Consider the following 24,478-nt stretch of genomic DNA (forward strand, 5'->3'; position numbering starts at 1 on the left):
TGTGATTATAAACTCCTAAACGAGAGAAATGAATTATCATCGGATCTCAGAAAATCAGAAAACTTACCAGAACTGAAACTTTGGTTCATGTATTTTGGTTATCAAATCCAGTTTTGTGACCCCTTGCTTAGTTATCACTTCTCAGAAAGAAAAGCCCTCCAGGTCAAGGTCGTGATCATGCGGTATCAGGAAATGCCCCTTCGCCCCAGCTGCCGGCCTAGGTGCCTTCCTGACTTTTTGACCCCTATAGATTCCCGTCTCACACTGAGTCACAGGGCTGCTGCAGCTGCTGTTTCTGCTGTCGTTTTACTCCTCTTCACTGGCCAGTCTGAGAGCTCTGTAGCGTGAGGCACCATCTCTGCCCCCACATCTGGCAGCTCCCCGCCGAGGATGACGCAGCTGCTGCCACAGGCCCAGAGCCCCAGGAGCAGGTGGCTGCAGTGGTGCAGTGGCAGCGGAGGTGGAGATGAGGAGGGTGATATTAATAATGGCTAACATTTACTGAGCACTCCCTGTGTTCCGGGCACTGTTTGAAACTCTCAGTTTAAGTCGTTCCATCCTCACACGCCTGTCAGTTCGGTCGTCTTGTTATTCCCATTTTGCAGAGAAAAGAAATACAGCACAGGGGGAGCTGCTTTCACACCTCAGGCACCGGCCCCAGAGCCCAGGCCCTCACCTCCGGGCTGTGCTGCCTCTTGGTAACACCAGGACTTGGGCGCTGGGCACAAGGTCTCCTAGAGTTAGTTCTAGTCCTCTCATGTGAAGTCGTGATAACAATAGCTCCTGCTTGCTGAGATTCTTTTCTGGGTCTCATGCTGTGTGAGGCATTTTCGCTTCTGGTTTAATCTTTACACCATCCCTGTTATAGCCCCCGTTTTATAAATAAGGACGCCTCCTGCCCCTTACAAGTCGGTGCACATGTTTCAGTTAACATTCTCCTGCTAGCAAGTAGCAGAAAGCAGCTTCACCAGGGCCCCGCACTAGAGGGAGAAGTGATACTAAAGACTCAGAGATAAAGGGGATGTCTCACGGACCACGGGGGCAGACACTGGCCAGGGCTCTGCAGGGGTCCGACATGGAAGGACATGCAGAACCCGGGTTTTCCTGCCCGCCTCACGCCTCCTCCCTGATCTCTTGTCTCTGCCTCACTGTGTGTGTCTCCTTCGTTCTTCTCCCTTGTCCATCTGGCCGTTTGTTCATCAGGATTTCACCGTTCTGATAGATGCAGACATTTCGCGTGTTCATACCACAGAGGTGGCCTCAGCTCCCTAACCCGTGTTTCCTCATTTCCTGATGAAATTAAAACATCATCTCAATGTTTCAGTTTTCTGGGAAAGAGACTGTGGAAAGCCCAGCCTGGTCTAACCAGCTGTTTGCAGGGTGTCCAGCACTTGCCCACGTGACTGTGACTGTGCCAGGGCCGCTCTCTGGGAAAAGGATCAGGGTGCTGAACAGCCACCTCCGAAGGTGTCTGCCACAGTGACCCAAAGGGAACCCCTCTCTGGCTCCTGCTCACTCAGCAGCGGTCACCCTCCTGAGACAGTGCCATCTTGTCACAGGTACTGTCTTAGCATGTCACTTTCATCAGCCCAGCTGTTCTGTCTTGAATCTTTTCTTCATGTAATTAATTGCCCATCAGCCCTTATGAGGGACTTTAGCGCATGTACACTGCTTATACCAACGCTGTCCATTCAGGGGACATTTTTCTCCCCTTTGGCCGGGAAAGGTAACAGTCCTGAACTGATAACAGCCAGGGCAGACTTGGCACAGGCTGTAGAGGGTAATGGAGCCAGGCAGGTGATGACAGGAATTCTATTATTAACCAGGCACCAGCTCCTGGGCCTCCTGTAACTCACACCAGCAAGATGTAGGACCAAGGGTTGTCTGAGTGGCTTTTATTCCCCCAGGTGTTCTTCACCTGTCTTAATGACTTGCATTTGTGGTTAGTTGAATCAGGGGCAAAGGAGAAGGAGGGACAGACAAAGGACTGGGCCATTTGTCTTCAGAACTAAGGTTAAGCCAGTCTCTGGGACCTTGGGTTCTACCGCGCAGGTTAGGGCAAAATTGACCTTAGAGCCACCAGAGGCCCCGAGAAAGCTGGGCAGATGCTCAGGCTCAGATTCTAGGACACAGGTGCCAAACACAAGGCCTGTGGGCCAAATGCGGCCTCCACCTTGTTTTATCCGGCGGCGGCACCACGCTCCTTGCCCCTAGTTAAGGAGTAGTTACATTTACACAGTCCTAAAATTACAGTCGGCTGTTTGAAGGCAACCGTGAGGCTGATGTGGCCCCCGGTAAAAATGAGTTTGACACCCTTGTTCTAGGAGACGGGGCTTGAGAAATACTGAAGTGGCTGTCCACAGAGGCTTAGCTACCCCACAGACTTTTCAATATAGAAGGGGCCGTCTTTGCTATTGCTGCTCTTCCCTGCCCCAGTGGTGACTCATGACAGCCTTAATCCATCCTGCCCTGCCTCCCTACACACAGGGGTCCCAGAAACGCTTCCCCTAGTTGCCTCACAGTCGCATTTGTGAAGTAGGACCTAGTGTTTGTCAAGTGATCGGCGAGACCAGCTCTTAACAGGCGCAGACCTACAGCGCAGCTGAAGGCAGAGGCTGCCTTCCGCCTGCTGTCACAGCTTCAGAACCGGGCCTCGGCTTTGCAAAGGGCGGTCGCCACACGTGAATGGTTTCCTTCAGGTTGGTGGAATTCGTGCTGAGGAGTAACACTTAGCTGGAGCGACTTGTTTTTGTAGCTGATGTTGTTTTATTACATGTGGTAAGTAGGCACGTTCCAACACTTCCTGGAGCCTTTTTCAAGCCAAGCCCCATAGCTGCCACCTGTTTTAGCTCCGGCGCTGGGCCTGTAATTATGGTAGAGACCAACCGTGTGTATTAATAGGACTGATCCTGCAGTGCTCATTTGTGGGTGACCTGGAGTGGGGGTGAAAGGAAGCACCCCAACTCGCCTTCTGCTTTTGTCCTACCCACACTCGGTTATGAAAGCAGCAGTGTGTTCCAGGGTGCCCCACACTCAGCAGCCTCAGCCCTTGGGGATGTCGCCCTTTGCAGTCACTACATCCTGCCTCACACCCGACACTTCACCTGCTCATTCACCTTGATCTCTCCCCTCTCCATCACCACTCCAGCCTGACTGTGCTTCCTCATCCTTCCCCAAACCCACCCCCTGGTCAATAGGCTCCTCTTAGGAGCCTTCCCCAAACCCACCCCCTGGCTGCGGGTCCCTGTGGCACCCCCTGTGCCCGTCCACTTCACTTAGCACACTGTGGGTGGTGTGCTCTGTCCCACCTGTCTTTGAGCTTCCTGGGAGCAAGCGTGGGATCCCAATTCATTTTACACCACTTGGTCCCCACCCAGGGCCTGGCACAGTGCGTACTTAGAAAACATCCCTTCTTGTTGAGACCCTTAGAGGAGGCATCTCCGAAAGCCTCAGCCCACAGACCAGAGCCCAGGCCCTGCACTCCCAGTGGAGCCCTGGGAACAAGCCAGAGCCAGTTCGGTCTCATTCTGGATGCCGTTCCAACAAGCCTGATGGCCTGGTAGCTTCAGGCATCAGAAAGGCCACTAAAGGAGAAGGTGGTTAACAGCGGCCCTTAGCAGTGGGCAGCAAGGGACGTGAAGGCCCCTCTTTGCAGAGCTGCTTCTCTCCGCCCCCTGCCTACTAACTGCTCAAATTGCACCCGTTCAGTCTCCCATTTTTCATCTTTCAGATGAAAATTTTAAAAATGTGGAAGAAGTCCATGTGACTTCAGTGTGTTTCTAATTATAAAAGTAATTCACACTTAGCCTGGAAACCTTCAGAGATACGGCAAAGAATAAAGAAGAAATAAAACGCCATCCCAGATCCCAAAACCGAAAGCTAACTTCTGTCCCTGTCTGTGTCGCTTTTTGTCCTTTCTGTGCATATTCGCATCTTTGGCCTTAACCAAAATCACTCACATTTATGACCTTTTTCTTTTTTTTTTTTTTAACTGAATGCATCTTCCTCATCACAGTCACCACTTCCTTATCACACACTTCCTAGAAGCACCCCCTGTGGACACGTTTAAGGACATTCTTTTTCTGACAATGGCCCCTCACCTCACTCAACACCATTGCCGCCACCTCATGAGGAGTGGATCTTCTTTGCAAAAAGTTGTTATTTATCTCCTCCGCAAAAGAAATGTCAGGATAATTGCCAATTTTAACCACGTCTGCAGCAGATATTTTAAATAAGACAAGTGCGTATAAATAGAGCATTTTCGTACAGCAGAAAACATTTGGCGAGGTGGTAAACATGTTGTTATTTTTCTACCTTGTGACATTATTTTAGGTCTTTGGTAGGATGGACCATTGCTTTTGGTTAAATATTGTATCTCAGCTGACTAGTTTCTACTTCCTGCTTGCTTGTTCCATGTAGCCTGAGGGCCGTGAGTCACACCCACTGTTCTAGGTGGCTCCAGGCAGGAGGCTGGAAATGAGACTGAATGAAAAGAGTCCCCTATTTTCCGTTCTAAAGCATATGACCTGTGTGCTGTGTATCATAGGTGCACTTGCCTCCCCACTCCCCCACCCACACACACCCCCATTATCTGAGAATCTGCCTCCAGGGCTGGGCCGGGGAGCCTGAGATGGAGGAGAAGGAGCAGGATTAGAAGGCAGTATTTCCTCTCTGCAGATCCGTAGCCCTGGGTCTGGCTTTCAGACTTGAGATGGGACAATGTTTTGGGGGGAACTAGAAGTGGATGAAATTTCCCTTGGAATGCCCTCATCTTTTTGACTCCTACTGCCTTGGCAACTCGAGGCAAGTCCACCAACTCCCAGAATTGCCACTCACCTAGTGACCCCATTCCAGTAATCAGGTATTTCAGACTGTTGGAATTCACATGACTGCCAGTCACAGCCAGGAAGAAAAGTGAACAGGCTGGTTAACAAAAATGTGTGAGGCTGACCTACTTGCCTGTGGGGTGGTTCAGGGCGGCTTCACTGCCTGGGTCATCTTTGCTGCCACCCCGTCGCCTCCCCTGCCGCGTCCAAATGAACATCAGCTTAACCACTGCCTGTGCGGATGCAGCCCTTAGACCATCTCAGCCGCATACCTACCCTCCACCCCACTGCTCCCCTGCTCAGTCCACCTGAGTCCGTCCCATAGCAACTATGGAACACCATTGCTCACCCAAGCTTGTCCCACCAGCGCTGCTTCCCCCTCTTGTCAGTCATATCAAATGAAGGCTGTTAGCTTAGTCAGACAGCTTGCTGTGTTTAGCTTTCTGGCTCCGCCAGCCTGGCCGACCTTGAGAGTTGTTGTTGTGTTGCTTGGTTTTCTTTCTGTGGCTGTGGATCTTGTCACTCCCTCTCACTCTTAAATTCTTGCTGCTGCTTAGCAGAGAGAGACGTTTCCTAGATACAAGGGATTTTTTTTTTTTCCTTTCTAATTAAAGTCTTAAAATCGGGACTGGGAGGTGATCAGTTGTAGTGTCTTCTGATCAAGATCGGCCTGATTAAACCAGTGACAAATCTGTGAGCGAGAGCACACACGCACGGTCTTTGTTTACAGCTCAGCTGTCACACTCAGAGCAAAGCCAGTGGCACATAAAACCACAGATACAGATGGGTTCTTCGTATACAACCCCTCTGGGAATGGGTAGAGAACCGATTGCCTCACAAAATAACATTTCACCCTCCCTCCCACCTCGAAGACCCACCTCCAGCCTGGGCTGCACTCATCCTTCAGGCCTTAGCTGACAGGCCGCTTGCTCAGAGACACCTGCCCGGACCCCCAGGCAGGTGACTGGATCTCCAAGCTTCCTCCACATTTCCTTCACAGGATTTACCAGAATTTGTAAAGTAGCTTGTTTGTGTGAATTTTTTTTTTTTTTAAGTAATGTGTGTCTCTCACACCATACTCTATATGGGCAGAGGCTGTGTCTGTTTTATGCTTCCTTACTCTGCTGGGTTCCCACCACCTAATTTAACACCTGGCTAACCTAGGACTCATAAATGTTAGCGGAACAAACAAAGCATTGAAACAAAGTGTTGGACACTGTCAGTCTTGGGGATATCACTCTTTAATTGAGTCTTAAACATTCATTTCATCAAGCAGTCTTAATTTGCACAGCGCTTCATTCATACCGCTCCTGTAGTAACTTGGTACACAGTATCAATCCCTTTTTTGTTAAAGACTTTATTTATTTTCAGAGAAGGGAGAAAGGAGGGAGAGAGGGAAAGAAACATTGATGTGTGAGAGAAACATTGATTGGATGCCTTTTGTTTGCCCGCAACCCAGGCATGTGCCCTGACTAGGAATCAAACCAACAACCTTTTGATTCTCAGGCTGGCGCTCAGTCCACTGAACCACATCAGCCAAGGCTATCCATCACTTTTTAAAGTGACATTTTTTTCATATCTATGATTTTATTGTATTTTAGAGAGAGGGGAAGAGAGGGAGAAAGAGGGTGAAAGAAACATTGATCAGTTACCTTCTGCCTTCTGCATGCACCCCAACGGGCAGAGCGCAGAGCCCAAAACCCAGGCATGTGCCTTGACTGGGAATTGAACTGATGACCTTTCAGTTTGCAGGATGATGCCCAACCAACTGAGCCACACTGGTCAGGGCAGTATCAATCACTTTTTAAAGAGCCCGTTTCATCTGCTAGGTTGAAAGTTCCTTCCGGTAGAGACGGCACCTCCTTGTCTTTATGTTCCCACTCCTGACTCAGGAAATCTTCTGATGGGCTGAATGGGATCTCAAATGCTGGGGCTACTCTGAGGCTGTCATTAGACTGCTGTTTGGCTGATTTGTCCAAAGCATCCTCCTTTTTCTGTGATTGTTCCCTGTCCAGGTGTGATGGCTAAGGCACTGTTAGATGTCCCTTACTTCCAATGATTAACCTGAATGGTCCAGGCAAAAGGCATGTACCTTTCAAATTATCTCACTGTCTTCCAGCTTATAAAACCCTGTGATTTGAGTAGAAATAGCATCAGTGTCCTCACTTTACTAATGTTGGAGGTCTAGAGAAATTAAGCTCAAGGTTACATGTCAGTTGAGGTGCAGAGCTGGAACTGGAACCAAAGGCTCCTGATGCCTTCTCTACTTTTTACTTAATGTCAGAATTCAAGGTGATTCAGGTATTACTCCCTACCTCCTCCCAGGGATCTAATCCCACCAGACCCATCCTGCTTTGCCCAGACCCCCTGTCAATATGTAGCTCCATCTGACAACCTCTTTTCCCCCTGCCCAAGGTAATCCAATGTTGATTGGATCCTTTCTTGTGCTTGTATCCAGGATCGTCTGTTTTTTGTGATGGAATTTGTGAATGGGGGCGACTTGATGTTCCACATTCAGAAGTCTCGTCGTTTTGATGAAGCACGAGCTCGTTTCTATGCTGCAGAAATCATCTCCGCACTCATGTTCCTGCACGAGAAAGGCATCATCTACAGGTGAGTTCTGGTTGCTTGTAACTCCCCCCATAATTCATAACCTGTCCGCTCGCTCTCCTGGCTTAATCCAGCCTTCTATTTTTCATGATACTGAAATCTTTTGGGAATTTAATTCACAGAGGTTTGAGTGTCCATGAGACTGAATGAATAACACAGTGACCAACTTTGCCTTCAAATAAAACTTGTCCTGATGTGGTGTCAAAAATAGGCTTGAGAGGCTGGGAAGAGACTATGCATGAGTTTGCTCAGCTGGGGTTTGCTAAGGGCCTGTTATAGCCAAACTTTGCAAGGTGCTGAACACATTGTTGCTCTCCCTTTTTTTCTATTTTAATGTTGGAAATGATTTGTTGCATTTTTAAAATCCATGCCTAAACAGACAGGTGTCGGTAACTGTTGCCCTAAATTGCTGTAATAAGGATCACAGTCAGATAAAATGGCAGATCACCAGTCTTGACTTGACAATATTTCTCATTTGGAGCCTCCTCCCAAATATTATTTTATTCCTTTCATGACACACAATCCTTTGATCATATTACACCATACACTGAAAGGCTTGAGCTGAAGGAGCAGCAGATGAAACTTTGGTCAGACAGAAGAAGGTTGGGTAAGGTAGGAAATGTAGTGGTGCGTGTCAGACACTTGTTATCCTTACATTTTTCTGTTTCCCTGTTGCTGCCATCCTCCTCCTCTTTAAGTCACATTTTAACATTGTTGACATGTATAGTCTTTATTTCCTCTTGAGATGCAATTGTTGCTCTTTTGAGAAAAAAATCTCTTACAGCAGATGAAAGTCGACATGAAGAATTTCCTGATTGAAATTTGTTCTTTACTAGCCTTCCTAAGTGCTATTCCTTTTGTGAGCTCACGACAGAAGTGACATCATTGTCAAAGTGTAAGGGAGCTTTAACAGCAGTGAATCCTCTTAAATACCCCAAGAGTCAACATAGAAAGAGAGGAGGGAGGCCAGTGAAGATTGTAGCAGTTCTGGCCGATGATGCCCCAAAGATGTGAGACAACAAAGGAGGAAAACAGGCCTTCTACAGAAATGCCTTCTAGTTCATTCTCAGTGCAGAGCCCTGAAGCCTCAGGTGGCCAGGCCCCAGCTGTGAGGTGGAGAAGGGGGCACAGAGAGGGGGCCAGGCCATGTGACCAGCAGGGGGACTCATCCTTTTAAAGGTAGTCAGGAATCTATGCTCATTCTGAAGTCGGGGAGCTGCCCCAGGGAAGCCAGCCTGTGCTGTGAGCTTTCTTCCCCAGGTACGTCGTTCTCCCAGCTCTCCCGTGGAATTTCCCCGGTGTCGGCGTTCTGCCCAGTGCACCATTGGCAGTGGCTGCTGATACAATCTCTGATGGTGGGGGGAGGCCAGAGTCCTTCCTGATGCTGGTGTCAGACTCTGGGCCCTGAGCTCATTTCTGTTCTCCTCTCCATGGCTTATCCGTCCATCTCTGCTCAGTTTACCCCAGAGGGAGCCTTCCCCGTATTTAATTTTTAAGAACAATGACTTCCCTACTAGACAGGGACTTCTGTTGTAAATCAAAATAATAGTAACAATAGCATCAGCAGCTAAACTGAGCACTGGTTACAGGGTTAGCACTTTACCCGCTTTTCTCCCTGAGTCCTCCTAGCAGTGTTACTATATAACGATAATGTTATTCATGGCACTTAGATGAGTAACTGTGTCTTAGAAAGGCTTAATAACCAGTCCACGAACGGGTAGTGCAGCCAGAACTCAACCCCGTTTTCAAACTCTGGGCCACACTGTCTCCACGGGAGAGACAGATTCTTAGAGTGCCACCGCGGTGTGTCTGCTGGCATCCCGCCACTGACCGGGCAACTGTAACTCACGGAAATGGGGCAGAGTGCGAATCTCCACGCATTCGGCTGCCATGAGAAATCCCACACGCTGGGTGGCATATAAACAACAGAAATCTCTTCCTCACAGCTCTGGAGGCTGGAAATCCAAGATCAAGGTGCCAGGCTTGATTTGGTATCTGGTGACGGCGTTCTTTTTTGCTGTGTCCTCACACGGCAGACAGGGCCAGGGGTTTCTCCAGAGCCTCTTTTGTAAGGGTACTCATGCTGTTTATGAGGGCCCCTCCCTCATGACCTAAGCATCTCTCAAAGGCCCACCGCCAAACACCAACATCTTTGGGGGTTGAATTTTAACGTGTGAATTTGGGGCGGGGGTTGGAGGGACACACGCATTTAGACCCCAGCAGCAAGGAAAAGCAGGAAGGTCTAAATTCATTTTCTCGAATACTCAGAGGCTTCACTTGAGCTCCACGTCATAGGCCGTGAGACAGCACCCTGCCTTCCTGTGCAGGATGTGACCGACCCTGTGTCCGCCTGTTTCATGTGTCTCAAAATGTGAAGGACGGACACTAACTTGATGAGGTTTCTGGTGAAGCAGGGTCTGCCCACATTTTAAGTTTTATTTCAGTTCTTGGTATCTGTGGGTCATTTCTGAGAATTTATTTTAATTTACTCCTTGACTTGAATCCCATGCACAGGTTCTAACTGCTGTGGTTGACTTCGAAGACAGCACATTTAATTAGGATAGATTCAAATGCTATTTTTATCCGGTGGGTTCATTTCACGGGACAGTTTAATTCCATTCAGGATACTGGCCTTAGAGCAGAGTCTTAAGGATAAGCCTTTGAAAGCCAAGTCCTTGGAATTCCCACTCAGTAAAGGGCACATGGGCCGTAGAGGGTGCGAACTTGATCCAGAAAGCGCAGTGAGAAACTCGGGAGCATCAGACAGCCTCGTTTATCGTTCACGTCCCAGGATGGCCTTCATCAGAGCGTAAATGATCTCTCTGGAGGATCTCTGTCCTAGCTAAAGAGAGTTGTTGTTGTTTGTTTGGGAGGGTATTTTTGTTTTCTGTTGGTTGGTAGAGATGTTTTATTTTTTCCCCCCGGCAAATTACAAAGATGCTACCATCTGCAAGCTGTTGCCTACAGGACTTTAGAAGGTAGTACCTTGGACTTCCCCTGACATGACTTTCTTCCCTCTCTTAGCCCACTGAGCCTGTGAGAGGAGATAGGCCAATTACGTTTCTGTGCTTTTCTGCTTGTGTTCTGCCCCTGATTCTCAATGCCTTCACTTGCATTTCATGAAGGAACAGAAGCCCAGATCCCGGGAAATACAGGAGAAAGGTCTGCCCCATTGCCTTTGGTTGGAAGGTCTGCAGCCTGCCATGGGCCAAAGACCAAGAAGAGAAGGCTGGAAGTAAGCAGTCAATGAGTCATTTTGCTAAGGGGAAAAAAAGACTGTTCTTTCCTTTGTCCTGGGTGTGTTGGCTGATTGGGAACACAGAGAGTGCTCATGAATAATTTTGCATGGGCATTGCCTATTTTCCAGACTTTCCCTACAGAAACGTCAAGGAAACAAAGGAGCATGCATTTCATTTACCTGCCGTCCAGCATGACAGGCACCATCTCTATCATGTTTCATACGCTGTGGTCCATGGGGATTCGGCCGCCGCTGGCATTTCAACCCCGAACCCCTGAAGCCAGCCAGCACACTTAGGGTTGGCTATTGTTGACAAAACGTGGGCTGCATCTCAAATACCTGGAGTGGAGAAGAATTTATAGAACAGCACAGTTTGTTTTGATTCTTCCTCACCATGTTACACTTGAACACAGTGCATTTCAGCCCAGTTTTCAACTTGGGAGTCTGACTACTTTGTGCCGTATGCACTTCTTTGCATGCTGGGTTCTGGGGTTCACAATAGTCAAGATTTAGTCCTGAAGCTTGTACATGAAGGTTTGGAAACATCCAAACCTGTAGAGAATTTTTATGAGCCAAACTGACAATTATTGGGAAGCAGAATGTCATTGAATTGAGGAAATGCTCCAGAAATGGCAGTTGTACAGCTTATTGTATACATTAGAATAAAAGGAGGAGACGTAAGGAGACTTACATGAAATCCATGAGTGGTAGACTAGGGAGGCGGGAAAAAGCAAAGCAGAGAAATCTCTGGGATTGGATAAAGAGTAAAACGGACAGATACGGACTTCTTTTACATTGGTGGTCACAGGATCGTCAACAGTGAACACTTACAGCATACAGACGTGGTATTTGGGGAACAAGGTAACAATGAGGGGTTCTGTGGTCTGGTGCTCTAGTGCCTGGGTGTCACCTGAGGGGTCTGGAAAAGGAGCTGACATTCCAAATGTATGTTATCTTAGATGCAAAAAGATTGTAGACTCGCTTTAGGTAAATATTGGCCTTTGTCAAAGAAGCTACAGGCCTGGGATGTGACATCCGCCGTAATCTTGATCTGCTTTTAGTTAGGAGTGTTCAACTTCGTCTGTCCTCTGTGTTTACATCCGGTCTCTGAGTTCCTAAGGCCTGCCACATGGCCTCCCCCGAGCTTGTCAGGTTTAGCGTGTGACCCTTTTCATCCCCAAGTTCCAAGTGCTTGCTGTGGCAATTGGCTCTCACATTCCAGATGTGGAACTGGCCCACACAGGCTGACTGCAGGACCTGACATACTGTCTTGTACTTGGGTGCTTATGCAGCACAGTACTTTTAATGAAAATCACCTTTGATTTCTCCTCAAATCAAGAGAACAGTCTTCACTTAAGTAGCCTTTTTTTTAAAATTCAGAATATGGGAAGATGAGCAATATCCCTGCAGGATAAGATCTGTTAAGCCAGGCTCTGAACACAACTGTTGAATCTGCATGAATATACCAATCTCTAGTATAATCTGACTCTTCTTTCTCTGGGGTATATCATAAGGGACCCTCAGGTGCCTGCTGGCTCCAGATACTCTAGGGTTCTGCAGTGAGCTGAGCACAGCTTTGCTAGGAGAGCCCACTGTGAGGCCGCCTCTGTAAGCATCGCCTTCGTGTCTAAGAATTCACAAGTCTTCCGTTTCCAAAATAGTTTGCATGTTGGGTCAGTGATGAATATCACATGCTTGTGTCATTGCCTCTGATACATTCCTCTCCCCTCCTGAAAACTGGCAACATCTCTTCGATTCCCTTCTCCTGGTGTCTTTCTTACACCTGTTTCTTATTGGCAAACTTTCAGAGTCCCCAAATGTCTTCCATTTGAACCTGGATTTTTGGACTCTTACTGTTGCCCCACCTATATTGGGATTCAATTCCATGTATTCTACTCATTTTAGTGAGAAAAGTCTTCGTTTTAGATGAAGCTGAAAGTCAAGCTTAGAAGCTCGGTTTTCCCTTTACCATCTGAGAACAAAGTTCTTCTGCTTTGAGAAGCAGGTCTGCTCTTTCTTGCGCTGTTGGCTGCAAAGACAGCTATGAATTGTCATTTGTTATATTTGTTGACAGACGATGTGCTGGCCATGGGGTTCTCAATATTGTACTCACTTTCACATTGGATTTTGACCGTGAGCTCTTACCCAGATTGTTCCTGGAACTCTGAACTCTGAGCATATTTCTGTCTCCCTTCTTCTTAGCTTGTCATGCTTGCTCTGCCAAATGGTGGCCTCATTCAGTGCCTGTTCTTCTACTGTCACCAGAAGGTGACTTCAATCCTTGACTCCTAAGATCCTTTTTCAAGGATGTGATGAACAGCTCAGAGGCTTTTCAGCCTATTAGAACAGCTGCCCTTTTCCCCAGATGAAACTCATTGGCCACATTTCTCCTCCCTCACACAACCTTTGGAGATATTTTACAAGCATTTATTGAGCACCAACTCTCAGCCAAGGATATGGATACGAGGATGAACAAAAACAAAACCGCTCCCTTGTGGAGAGCATGGTCTAGTGACGCAGAAGGACGTCAATCCAGTAATTGTAGTAACAGAGAACTCCAACTGTGAAGAAGAGGAATGCATTGCAATGGCTGAGAGCCTCTGCCAGGGCGATTCAGTCTGGCTGTGACTCTTGAGCTGAGGAAACTTGTGAAGAGGGAAGGAAAAAGCATTCAAGGGAAGGAATAGCGAATGCAGGTGCCTAGTGTCAGGAAGAAGCATGGCAAGTTCAAGGGCTTTTAAAGAAGGCTAATGGAGTTGGAGGCTAGAAGTCCTATCTTCCCACGATTGGCATTTTATTATCCTAGACTTTTCACTGTCATCTGGTGGTTTCAAGTTTTATTAGGCTCCTTGTAAGTAATTTATTTAAAAGTTAGGGAAGGCTGGTCATATTGCCAGTCCCTGGGGGAGCCATCCATTCACAATGAGTTCCTTGTGTCCGGTTCTATGTATTTATCTTCAACAATGGGATTATAAACCATTAGAATCAGATGAGACCTCCAAGAGCACCTGTTGTCAAGTTTGCCTACAGATGAGGGACTTCAGGTCAGAAACATTCAGATAGTGAACTGCTTCTTAGCGTGGATGTTTTCTTAGGGTGACTCACTGAAAATTTGTTTCCCATCTCCAGAAAACAAAAACAGCATTGGAAAATTTTGTCTCAATCTTCAACCTCCCGCTGACAAGAAGAGCTAGTCAGGACGTTTGGCATTTGACACTGTTCACTCCATTTCAGTGAAGAAAATGCCGTTGCGCTCAGAACACGTTCCGCTTGCGTTAGGGGTACAGACACGAAACGAGCAGATGTGCTGTCTGCCCTGTGAGGCTCTTTCTGTGGGGTGGGACAGAGGGCCCGTGAGGAAGTAATGGCAGATGGGCGCTAAACTTGAAGTATGCCCAGCGTGTTAAGGGAGCCCAGAGAATGGCTGTCTTGCCTAAATCGGGTACCAGCAAGTGGAACGGACAGGACTTAGTGACTGGGTGGATCCAGAGTGAAGAAGAAACCTGGGGCCATTCCCAAGAGTTAAGCTAGAAGGTTCAGTGGATAATGGTACCACTGGTTAATAGAGATTAGGAGCCCAAGAAGAGATCTAGGCAGAAGAGAAAGATAATGAGATTTAGAGGTGTAATGTGTCAGGTACCTGTGACACATGCCGGTGGAGATGCTCAGGGGACAGGAGGATATGAGTGAGTCTGAAGCCCAGTGAAAAGGATTGGCTGGAACTAAATATTTGGAAGTCATCAGGACATGGCTGTTAGTTCATGTCATGGGCCTGGGTGAGATTATCCAACAAGAGTGAATTACATGAAACGCGAACCAGGGATAGAACCCTGAAGAACCAGGCCCATTAGGAATCTGCCTACATTTGGCTCCAGGGTAAGAAAAAACAAAATACAAAGAACATCATACACTGGATCATTTAGACTTGTGTCCCCAAAGTGCAGTCCAATTTAAAATATAATGCTGTAAAAGAATAGAAAAAGATCACCCATTTTGAAGTAAGTTTGAGAGCCTACGGGGTGGACAAAAAATAGGTTTACAGTTGTGAGTATGTGAAACAGTTCTTATATTATTGTTTGTTAATTATTGTATTATTTATCTGTATTACAAGTGTAAATCTACTTTTGCCCACCCCTGTATTTTCTTTCAACTAAAAGAACGCTGTCCTTGGTTTTCAGAAGACCTAGGTTGGTGGCAAAGACAAGGCCCGTGGGCCAAATCTGGCCCTCCACCTTGTTTTATCCGGCCTGGCACCTTGTTTCTACCCAGTGGCAGCGCCGAGCTCTCGCTTAACTGTTAAGGAGTAGTTCCACTTATACAGTCCTCAAATGACATTCGGCCCTTTGAAGGCAACCACAAGGCTGATGTGGCCCCGGTGCAAATGAGTTTGACACCCCTGACCTAGGTGCTAGACGCAGCTCTGCCTCATGCTGCTTGCGAGGATGTGGTCAGGCTGCTGAATGCTCTGAGCCCCTTTGCCCACCTGTCCATCTGTCCATCTGTCCATGGGGGGGATTGTTGACACGGCTTCCCTGGAGGGTGCTGGTAGGAGTGAAAATGTGAAAACCCTTTGAATCATGCCAGGTCAATATAAGATGCTATTCTTTGCATCATGCTATCAGCTGATTTGAGTTTTCTATATAGCATAGGCTTGAGCTGAACTTATTCTCAAGACACTTCCTCAGAAATAGGGAACTTTCAGAGAAATTGGAATCCTAGCTTGTAAAACCAACCCTCTGAAGACCAGATCTGTTTGTAGTAAACCAAATCCGATGGTGCTTTTCTTTCAGATCAAACCACTTTCTTGGCATATTAGCAATGTCTTGAAATTGTAAATAATTAATACGCTTACCATGTAATTGCCATAAAGACTTGCAGCATCTGGGACGGATTGTAGACCTGAAGAATGCACTCTGGCATTTTGTTCACATTTCAGCCGTGTCTCTAATGTTTGGGGGACGCGGTTGAGTTCGTTTTGAGTTCACCTTTCCAATGCTGAAGTAAGCTTTTGATTTTCATTTGCAGGAGATTCAGAAACATTTTCAGACTTGGTGGGGTTACTATCCTGGTGGCTTAGTCCCAGTAATGCACTTTCTCAAAGGACCCAGATTAATGGCAGAAAGAAATGTCAGCTCTGGAACACTTGGGTTGTTTTTCTCTCTTTCATTTATTCATCCGAGCAGTGATTTGGGCATGTCTCATCAGTGTTAACCTTTTGCATCGACAAAGGCTGTGGTTATTGGGGACTAGTTGATAAATGTGGTGATGGATTTCACTGGCTGCACCTGCTCCGCTCTTCTCCCCGCCAAATTGACCAAGCAGCCTATCGCTTCATTATAGTTAAACACAATCTTGGATTTGTTTGCTAAGCAATAAAAACAGTCAGTTGAACTTTAGTTCCAGATAAGCACTGCCATTTGTAAAAAGTAATTTAATTGTATGCTTGAACAAATGCTTATGAAATGTTTACTCGATGCAAAACAAAGCTTTGTGTCAGGCTGTCAGAGAATAAAAGAATAAAGAAAGGCCCTGCCCTCCAGCTTGGGGGTGTGTTCATTTTTGTAACAAATATGTGCTCAGCACCTCCTGTGTGCCAGGCACTGCCCTAAGTCTGGGAGTACACAGGAAGTAAAGCAGACAACACCCCTGCCCTCTGGGAGCTTACCTTCTACTGCAGGTATTCAGACAAACATGAAGCAAACATATTGAATGTTGGAGTGATAAACTCTATGGAGAAAAAGCTGTGTGAGGGGAAGGTAAAGTTTGGGGAGAATGGCTTTAATATTTTACCCAGAGGATTTAGGAAGGCATCTGTGATAAGGGATATTTGAGCAGATGAGCAGAGACCTAAGGATGCAAGGGAGAGGCTCTATGTGATGAACTGGGGAAGAGAATTCCGGGCTGCAGAAGGTAAGGCAGGGAGGAAGCCTATGGGGGGAGATTGTGCTCTCAGGGCCCGGCATAGAGAACAGTGGGCTGGAGCAGGTGCCCTGGGCCAGTGTAAGGGACCTGACCCCAGCTCTCTCACCTTCATTCTGCAATATGGAATAATAGTCACACGTATTGAGCATCTAAGTTCTATGGATAAACACCTCCGTGAGGAGTTTTTATCTATTTACTTTTAACTTCCATGATAGCTCTCCAAGATAAGTGTTGTTATCCTTATTTTACAGATAAAAAAAGCTTGAGGCTCTGGGAAGTAAACAACTGGTTCAAGGTCACACAGTATGTGGGGGAACCCTACAATCCACCTCAGTTTTGAATGCATGCAGATTGCCAAGCTCCCTCCACCTACATGTCGTCGTGCCTGTATTTTCCTTTGCCTGGAACTTCTCCCCCCCTTTGCCAAGCCAAGTCTTGCTAATCTGTGCTGTCTCAGCTTCGTTGTCACCTCCTCTGGGGAACTTTTCCTAGACCCCCCTACCCTCCAGCCTGGATCTGGATCGTGCGTCCATCCTCCCTGCTCCCGTGGCGTCCTGTAGCGTGCCTTCCAGAGCACCTGTACTGGCCTGCCTTCGCCGCGCTGGGGCCACTGTGCGAGGGCAGGGGCCATACATAACCCCCGTCTATCCCCAGCATTACACTGGCTCAAAATTCAAAGTAGTGCTTTTTTAAAAAAAATCAGTGAAAGCCTTTTAAGAATTGTTTTCTGAATCTACAGAAACAAATGTTTGGGCATTCATAATAATATTTTTCAAATGATAGTTCTCATTCCTCAGGAATTTTTTAATTTGGGGTTTTCATTTTGATAATATTCATAAAGATACAATTTCTTCCTTGTCATTATAATTCTCAAATGAGAGGCATTTCCTAGGAAATGACTCACTGTGAATGTTTCTTCAAATGTTCTGTAAAAAGGAGCCTCTGGCTACTTGGGTTTGAGAAACAGTGGTCTCGGCCACGGTCCTTCCGCCCTGGGTAACGTAGTTCCATAGCATTTGTGGCAAATTTAAGTCGTGTACTTTTTTGCTTAAGGTGATGCTTATCCCTCTCAGAGTGGCATTAAATCTGCTATAATCAGAGAACTTTAACAGTACTTTACTCCAATTTTTATGCCTTTTTGCTAAAAGCAAAGGTAGTAACTTCTTCAGGCTCATTTTATAAACTGGACATTGCTTTGCAAGTTCCCCAAACCCACCGCATATGGTTTGCACACGACTGAGGTTTCACTTTTCTACAGTTCCGGGTAAGTTACTGAATCACACTAACACCCTAAATTGTTTGGGGACGGCATTTTCAAACTAGGCTGTCGACAAATATTCTCATAAAAATGTGTCTGTATAGTCTTTATTGGGTGTTTTTCATTAGTGACAGCAATTTCCTGTATTTATGTTTTTTTTTATTTGAGAGTAGGGAAAGATTTGTTGTTCCATTTATTGATGCATCCATTGGTTGCTTCTTCTATGTGCCCTGACTGGGGATTGAACCCACAACCTCGATGTATTGTGATGATACTCTGACCAACTGAGCTACCCAGCCAGAGCCTCCCCTGTTTATTTTTAAAATAAAATTATTCTCTAATTATAAAAGTAACACTATAGTAAGCGTTACAATTTAGAATATAAAAAGTAAAAATGAAATAACTTATAATCCTGCCACTGAAAGATAGTAATTTTTCTTCAGATATATTTCCTTGAAGTTTTTTAATGTATTTAAAAAAAAACAAACAGAATTGAGGTCATACTACATATTTTGAACCTTTTTTTTAACTCACCATTTCCCTTACCATGAGAGTCATTTACATTCTATTTCCACCTAATATTAATCGATACAGGATGGTCTAGCATATAGACCTACTTAGTTTACAGTACATTTAGGTTGAATTACTGTTTTAATGATGATGTGTTCATATCCTTGTATACAACTATTTGGATCAGTTTTTTGATTCTTTCCCTAGAACAGATTGCCGGATATATTACTGCTGAGTCAGAAGGCACGCATGTGGTTGTTGTAACTTTCCCCCCCCCCCAGGGTTGGAGGGACTTGGAATCCAGCTTTGGCTCGCCACTTCCCAGCTGTGGAATTTTGAGTCAGTCACTTAACCCCTCCAAGCCTCAGCTTCTTCACTGATAAGTGAGGGTCCTAGAAATGCACACCCGCGGGTAGTTATTAGAATTAAATAGGGGTGCATGTGAAGCCTTGCGTTGGGGCCTGCTATGGAGCACATGCTCAGTGATGTCTACTTTTTGAACGTTTTTTGGAAAGCTACATCAGAGCACGTTTCTAATGATGGGTATTGGCGTTATCTTTCCAGATCACTTTCCCCCATAGGTCTTAAGTGTACAGTCTGATGCATTTTGACAAGCGCAGACAGTATGTAATCACTTCAAATGATACACTGAACATTTCTATCATCCCACAGAAATTTCTGGTGCTCCCGTCAGTTATTCCCAAACCAGCCCCATAGGCAATCAATGCTGATTCTATGTGGATACTATAGGGTGTGGATATCCACACTAGCACCCTGAAAGTGGAATCACTTCTCAGTGACGCCCTTGCGAGCCTAAGAGGATGGGGCTCTTTAGGATGGCTGCACGCGCACGGTGGCGGGATGGTCAGCAGAAACCACCCAGGAGGAAAGCCCGTGGTCTTAGTCGGTCCGCCCTCTTGTTCCAGGAGGATGAACACCAGCAGGTCAGGGTCTGAATGTCTGAGGTAACGTGGGTGATTTTTATTTTCTTGTGAATGTTTTTAAGCCTTTTAAATGTTCTCTATTGAACAAGTATGGCCTTTCGAATAATTAAAATATTTTCAAAAGGGATCTCAAACATGATATTAAGTATAACCCAACACCCCACATCGAGTTTTTCAGCATGATAATGTCAAAAATAGGTAGCCTGCTGCCAGGTCAGTTAAATGCTGTCAGGCCTTGTCCTTCAGGCTGTGATCGCTCCTGGTCTGTGAATTCCAGGTTTGTAGAAGTCCCAAAGTCGTTGTTTTAGTCTGCTCAGGCTGCTTAACAAATACCGTAGACTGATTGACTTAAACAACAGAAGTTTTTTTTTCTCACAGTTCTGGAGGCTGGGAATCCAAGATCAAGGTGCCAGCCAAGTGGTTTCCCTGAGGGCTCCCTTCCTGGCTTGCAAACCGCTGCCTTCCCACTGTGCCCTCACCTGGCTGGCTGGAAAGAGACAAGCCAGCTCTGCAGTGTCTCTTCCTATAAAGAGCACTAATCCCATCATGGGGCCCCACCCATATGACCTCCCAAGGCTCCATCTCCAAATGCCATCACCCTGGGATGGGTGGTCAGGGCTTTAACATAAGAATTTGGGGGATGCAAACATTCATTCTATTATACTCATTCATCTGAAACACGAATACATGTTTTAAGACTGAAACTCGTATTCAGTTTTTTAATGTTTTCTCTTACAATCAGCAAGGTGCTTTGCAACTATAATACTTAGCTTGATAGTACGGTATCTGGCTGGGAGTGATTTTACCTCTAAGGAGACCAGCACTTGCTGGAGCTGCACAGACAGTGGACTGACTGGAGAGGATATCTGAGGATTAGACGAGGGCTTTGTCATTCTTGTAGCTCACTGAGCCATGTAGGTTAGTCTTGGAGCTTTGTTTTCGAGGGGTGCTGAGACCAAATCCTTCATTCTCCTGGATCCCAGTACTTAAGCATGGGAGGAGAAACAGCTAAGTGGAGCATGGCACTATAGTTCTCCCTCTGACATATAGTCTGCAGCATGTCCCTGAAGGGGGGATTTTTTCCCCACTGTCTCACAAATGTCAAAGTTTACTTATCAGTGAACTTCCTAAGAAGAAATATAACTTGGTGCAAACACCCGGTTACCATTTGGCAGAAATGATCAGACTTTGATGAGTTTCTGGGTTCGGTTGCAAAGAGGAGGGAGTGAAACCTGACGGGCAAACTGCCACACACCCTGGACAATGACGTCACTGAGGGATTGGGTTCCAGAGGTCTGTGCACGGTGCGCTCACGGGAAGGTGGCAGTTTGACTTTCATTCCTCCTTCCTTCCCTGGCACTGCTCTTCCACCCTCCAGAAAACCCATCTGGACCTGCTCCTAGCCGTGGAAAATCACTGCTCTGTGCTATGTCTGATAATGGCATCAACACTTACCTGTCCCACATCCCACGAGAGTCTCAGGCTTAGAAGGGAGTTCAAAGTTTTATACCCTTTTCATTCAAAGCGTGAATACCTAACAAGCTGCTGAGTGGTCATCCTCCCCCCCATACTTAAATGTCTCTGAGCAAAAAGGAACTTGTTGCCTCCACTGTGAAGTATCTCTGACTATTGGAAATTATACCTTCGTATTGACTCAGTGTCTCCCAGTATCTTCTGTTCGCTGGTCCTGGACCACCCTTAAGGAGTAGACTGAAAAACACAAGTCCTCTACAAAGAAAGCCTTCCCGATATTTGAAAGCAATCTGTCCATCTACTTTACCTGTCAAAGAAGGAAATACTATTGGTTGTTCGTTCTGGCTGTCTTTTTGCAATCACTGGTTGCTGAGCAATCATAAGCCATCCATGCACTTTTCCATTTTAGATTCTTGGATTGCTATCTAGTTGACTGGTTGCAGTCTTCTTCTCTTTTAAAATTGGAAGTATCTTAACTAGTGACTCAACTAATGTGAATTGTGGTGTTAATTGCTCCTGTTACCTCTCCCAGATAAGGCTGGGGCTTTACCTGAATTTAGGGGTTGATGCTGAATATAGGTGTAGCAAGCATGGTGAGAAGTTAATTATTGGTGTGATCTCAAAATAGGGTGTTCAAGGTTTCCTTTTGTGTAGCTCTCAGAGAAGCTTAACCCCTACTCACATTTGTGACTATAGCTGCAGCCTCTGTGTGCACACGAAAATGGAGAAGGTAGTGGTGAACCCTGAGCTAGGGATCTCTGACCACAGTCCGCTCTGCAAAGGTGAATGCTTTTCACTCAAGTCAGTCAGTGCCTCGCTCCAGGGTGACTTGCCAAAGATAAGGCACAGGGTCAACACAGGTGTGGAGGTAAAGGAGGTAAAGGCTTGAGCACCTCCAGTTAGAGGTACCTGTGGAACTCCTAGTCAAATGATCCATCTTGAAGTTGTAAGTATCTGGCTAACCTTGGACCAGAGACTCGGGGTTGATTGCATGGCAACGGTGAAAATGAGGCAGTATTGGCTTACAGTTAAGAGAGGCTTGGGAATCAAACTTGGATGTAACACTTACCTCCACAATGTACTAGCTCTGCGATGCTGGAGAAACTCTTTGATTTCTCTAAGTCTTTCACAACATGGGATAGCGGTACTGCTTATCCCGTGGGGCTACTGTGAAAGTTGAATTCACGTGGCTTGTTTATCCCAGGGTCTGGCGTCAGTTAATGCTCTGTATGCATTATCAGTTATAAAGAAGGAAAGTGATCAGGGAAGAAACTTGAACAGTGAGTTCATTTCAAAGGTGCAGATTCAATAAGGAACTGGTGGAATAAATTATGACATACCCCTATGGGATGTTATGCAACTATTCAAAGGAAGAATGAGTTAGATCTACATTTATTGACCTGTGTGTTTTAGCCCTGATAGATAAATAAGTAAAAAAAATAAAAAGGTAAAGAGGGGTATGTGTGCTGGCTTCAGTCCCATTTTTTGTTGTTGTTGCTGCTGTTTAAAAAAAACAGTAGTAAAAGCCATCTATGCATAGATATGTACAAGGAGAAAGTTGTGAGAGAGCCGAAACAAAATAGGATGGCGTGAGCAGTCACTAATTTTTCATTTTGTGTCTTTTTATTGTATCACTGCTGGTGGTAACAATGTATACTCTTGTATTTTTGAGAACAAATTTTGAAAAAATGAGTGAAAGGAGTGGAGAATGGGCAGAGAAGAGGAGAAATCGGGATGGTGTGAGAGGGAGTCGTGAAGGAAGAAATGTTCCGGGGGTGGGGGTGCAGAATGAAGAGTGGAGAGACTCACACTTTCTGTCTCACTTGTCAGGACTATACTAGGGCTTGTCATCCTGAGCTCTGCTTTTCTTACTCATTTTCATTTTATATTCCTCAATTTCTGGCATAAAGCAGAGCAATATTTCTTATTTCTTATCTTCATTCCTGTGTTATCTCTAGCAGCTGAGCCAATGCATATCTGGGGGAATACATGGTGAGTGGTATAGAGATGGGTATGAACATGGAATTGTTTACTGACTAAAGAACAATGTCAATGTAATTTAAAGAGATGAGTTAATCCATAATGATATGACAATCCTTATGAGAAAAAGAGAAATGTTTAGCTATTCTAAAAATAGTGCAGTGAAAGCTAAATCCAACTTCCCAATTAGTCTTTCTCAAAGCAACCAGTTACCCATTTCTTGTCTGTCCTTCAAGAAATGGTTTATGCTTACCCAAGCTCTGTGTGTGAATGTGTTTCCCACTGAAAAGGGTATCGGATACCCTATAGAAGAGAGGTTTTCCTCAGCCTTTAGAAAGACCGGCTCTAAGCTCCTACAAAAAGGTAGCAATTGAGCCTTCTTTTTCTGAGAGTGTTTGTGGGCGAGGGTGCAAATCAGCCAAGATCCAGCCCTTGTTGGAGAAACTGTGTAGATTTGTTCAGATCATGTAACAGGCTTGTAAGTTTGTTGCAGTTACATAGCTACAAAGTGAAATTTGTTTCCAGCCCTCCACACAGAGCATTGCATCAGTCATTATTTATAGCTGGATTACAGGGCATCACACACATGTCCACGCTGGCTGGCTGGGGCCTCGTGCATGCTGAAGTGCCTTGCTCCTTCCCGGGAACTTCTCAAACTCCCTTCTCTGCAAGGCGCGGGGAGCCACCCCAGTCAAGGGAGAAAATCATCGGTGAGCTCCTGCCTTCTGAGAATGTGAGGAATATGTGTGGGCGTCCAACCTTGCAAATTATGCAAAAGGGGATGTTAAATCTTAGTTAATCCAAGCAATGAGGAGCTTGCCCTTCCTAAAATTCATCTAGTAAAGATTTTAAACACTCCTTTGACAAAGAAATGTGACGATGGGCCAGTAGAGGAAGGCAGGTGACAGCCACAAGATTCATCCTTTAGAAGAATAGGTTCTGTCATCGTCAGCCCTTCTTGAGGTCCTTGTGGCCCTTGTGTTAATTCTTGAAGCAAGAGAGAGAGGAAGGACGGAAGACTGGGGTTTTTTTTGTTTTTGTTTTTGTTTTAACACCTACAGAATTGAGAAAACTGCACCGCGGCAGTGACATGAATGTACAATTTAATTTACAGCTGGGGAGGAAAATTTTGGCAAAGCAAACCTGTCATCTGAATGCAGTCGGTCTGGCCGCCTTATTGGCACACGGAGGCAGGGGACAGTTTTGGCCTAAAGAACACTGGCGTTTTGTTTTCTCGCCTGAAAACAGGTTCAAACCTGTCAGAGGCGGTGACTGCGTTTCCTTATGACTGAGTTATATGTGTGGTAGTGGGTTGTTTTTTTTTTTTTTTTCCCCGTAAGAATCTGGTTGAATAACTCAGAAAGTTAAAAAAGAAAAAGGAAATGAATGAGAAAAGCGAGCCGAGGCCGCTGCAGATGCCAGGAGGGTACACACAGACCGGCAGAATCTGTGAGGTCTTTGTCTGTCTCTCCCCACGCCAGTGCTCAGCCACGCTCGGCACAGCTTGAGTGCGGTATCTGTTCAGCTGCCATTGAAGAAATAGGACTCTGTTCTCCGGAGCTTATTCCTTGGGGTTTCAGAATGTAAAATATGAAGTGTGTGTAATCGCAGTTCCCAGCATTTGTTGGCATTTCAGCTTTGGCAGCAAGAATGGGAAAACTGAAGCTTTTACAGCCAGGCGAGCCGAGTTTGGTTCTGTGCTGTGGACACACCAGCC

The 24,478-nt window shown here is 45.9% G+C and overlaps 1 protein-coding gene across 2 annotated transcripts in view; it reads left to right on the top strand.

The window, feature by feature from the left end:
- The window catches only part of PRKCH (protein kinase C eta), a 256,636-nt gene that overhangs the window by 191,805 nt on the left and 40,353 nt on the right, over positions 1 to 24,478 (top strand). For both annotated transcript variants that reach the window (XM_053927481.2, XM_024567580.4), the window contains exon 10: positions 7,285 to 7,439. In XM_053927481.2, the coding sequence (XP_053783456.1) occupies positions 7,285 to 7,439 (155 nt within the window). The remainder of the gene's footprint in view (positions 1 to 7,284; positions 7,440 to 24,478) is intronic.

The sequence above is a fragment of the Desmodus rotundus genome, chromosome 7 (genome assembly GCF_022682495.2).
Source record: "Desmodus rotundus isolate HL8 chromosome 7, HLdesRot8A.1, whole genome shotgun sequence".
NCBI classification, from domain to species: Eukaryota; Metazoa; Chordata; class Mammalia; order Chiroptera; family Phyllostomidae; genus Desmodus; species Desmodus rotundus.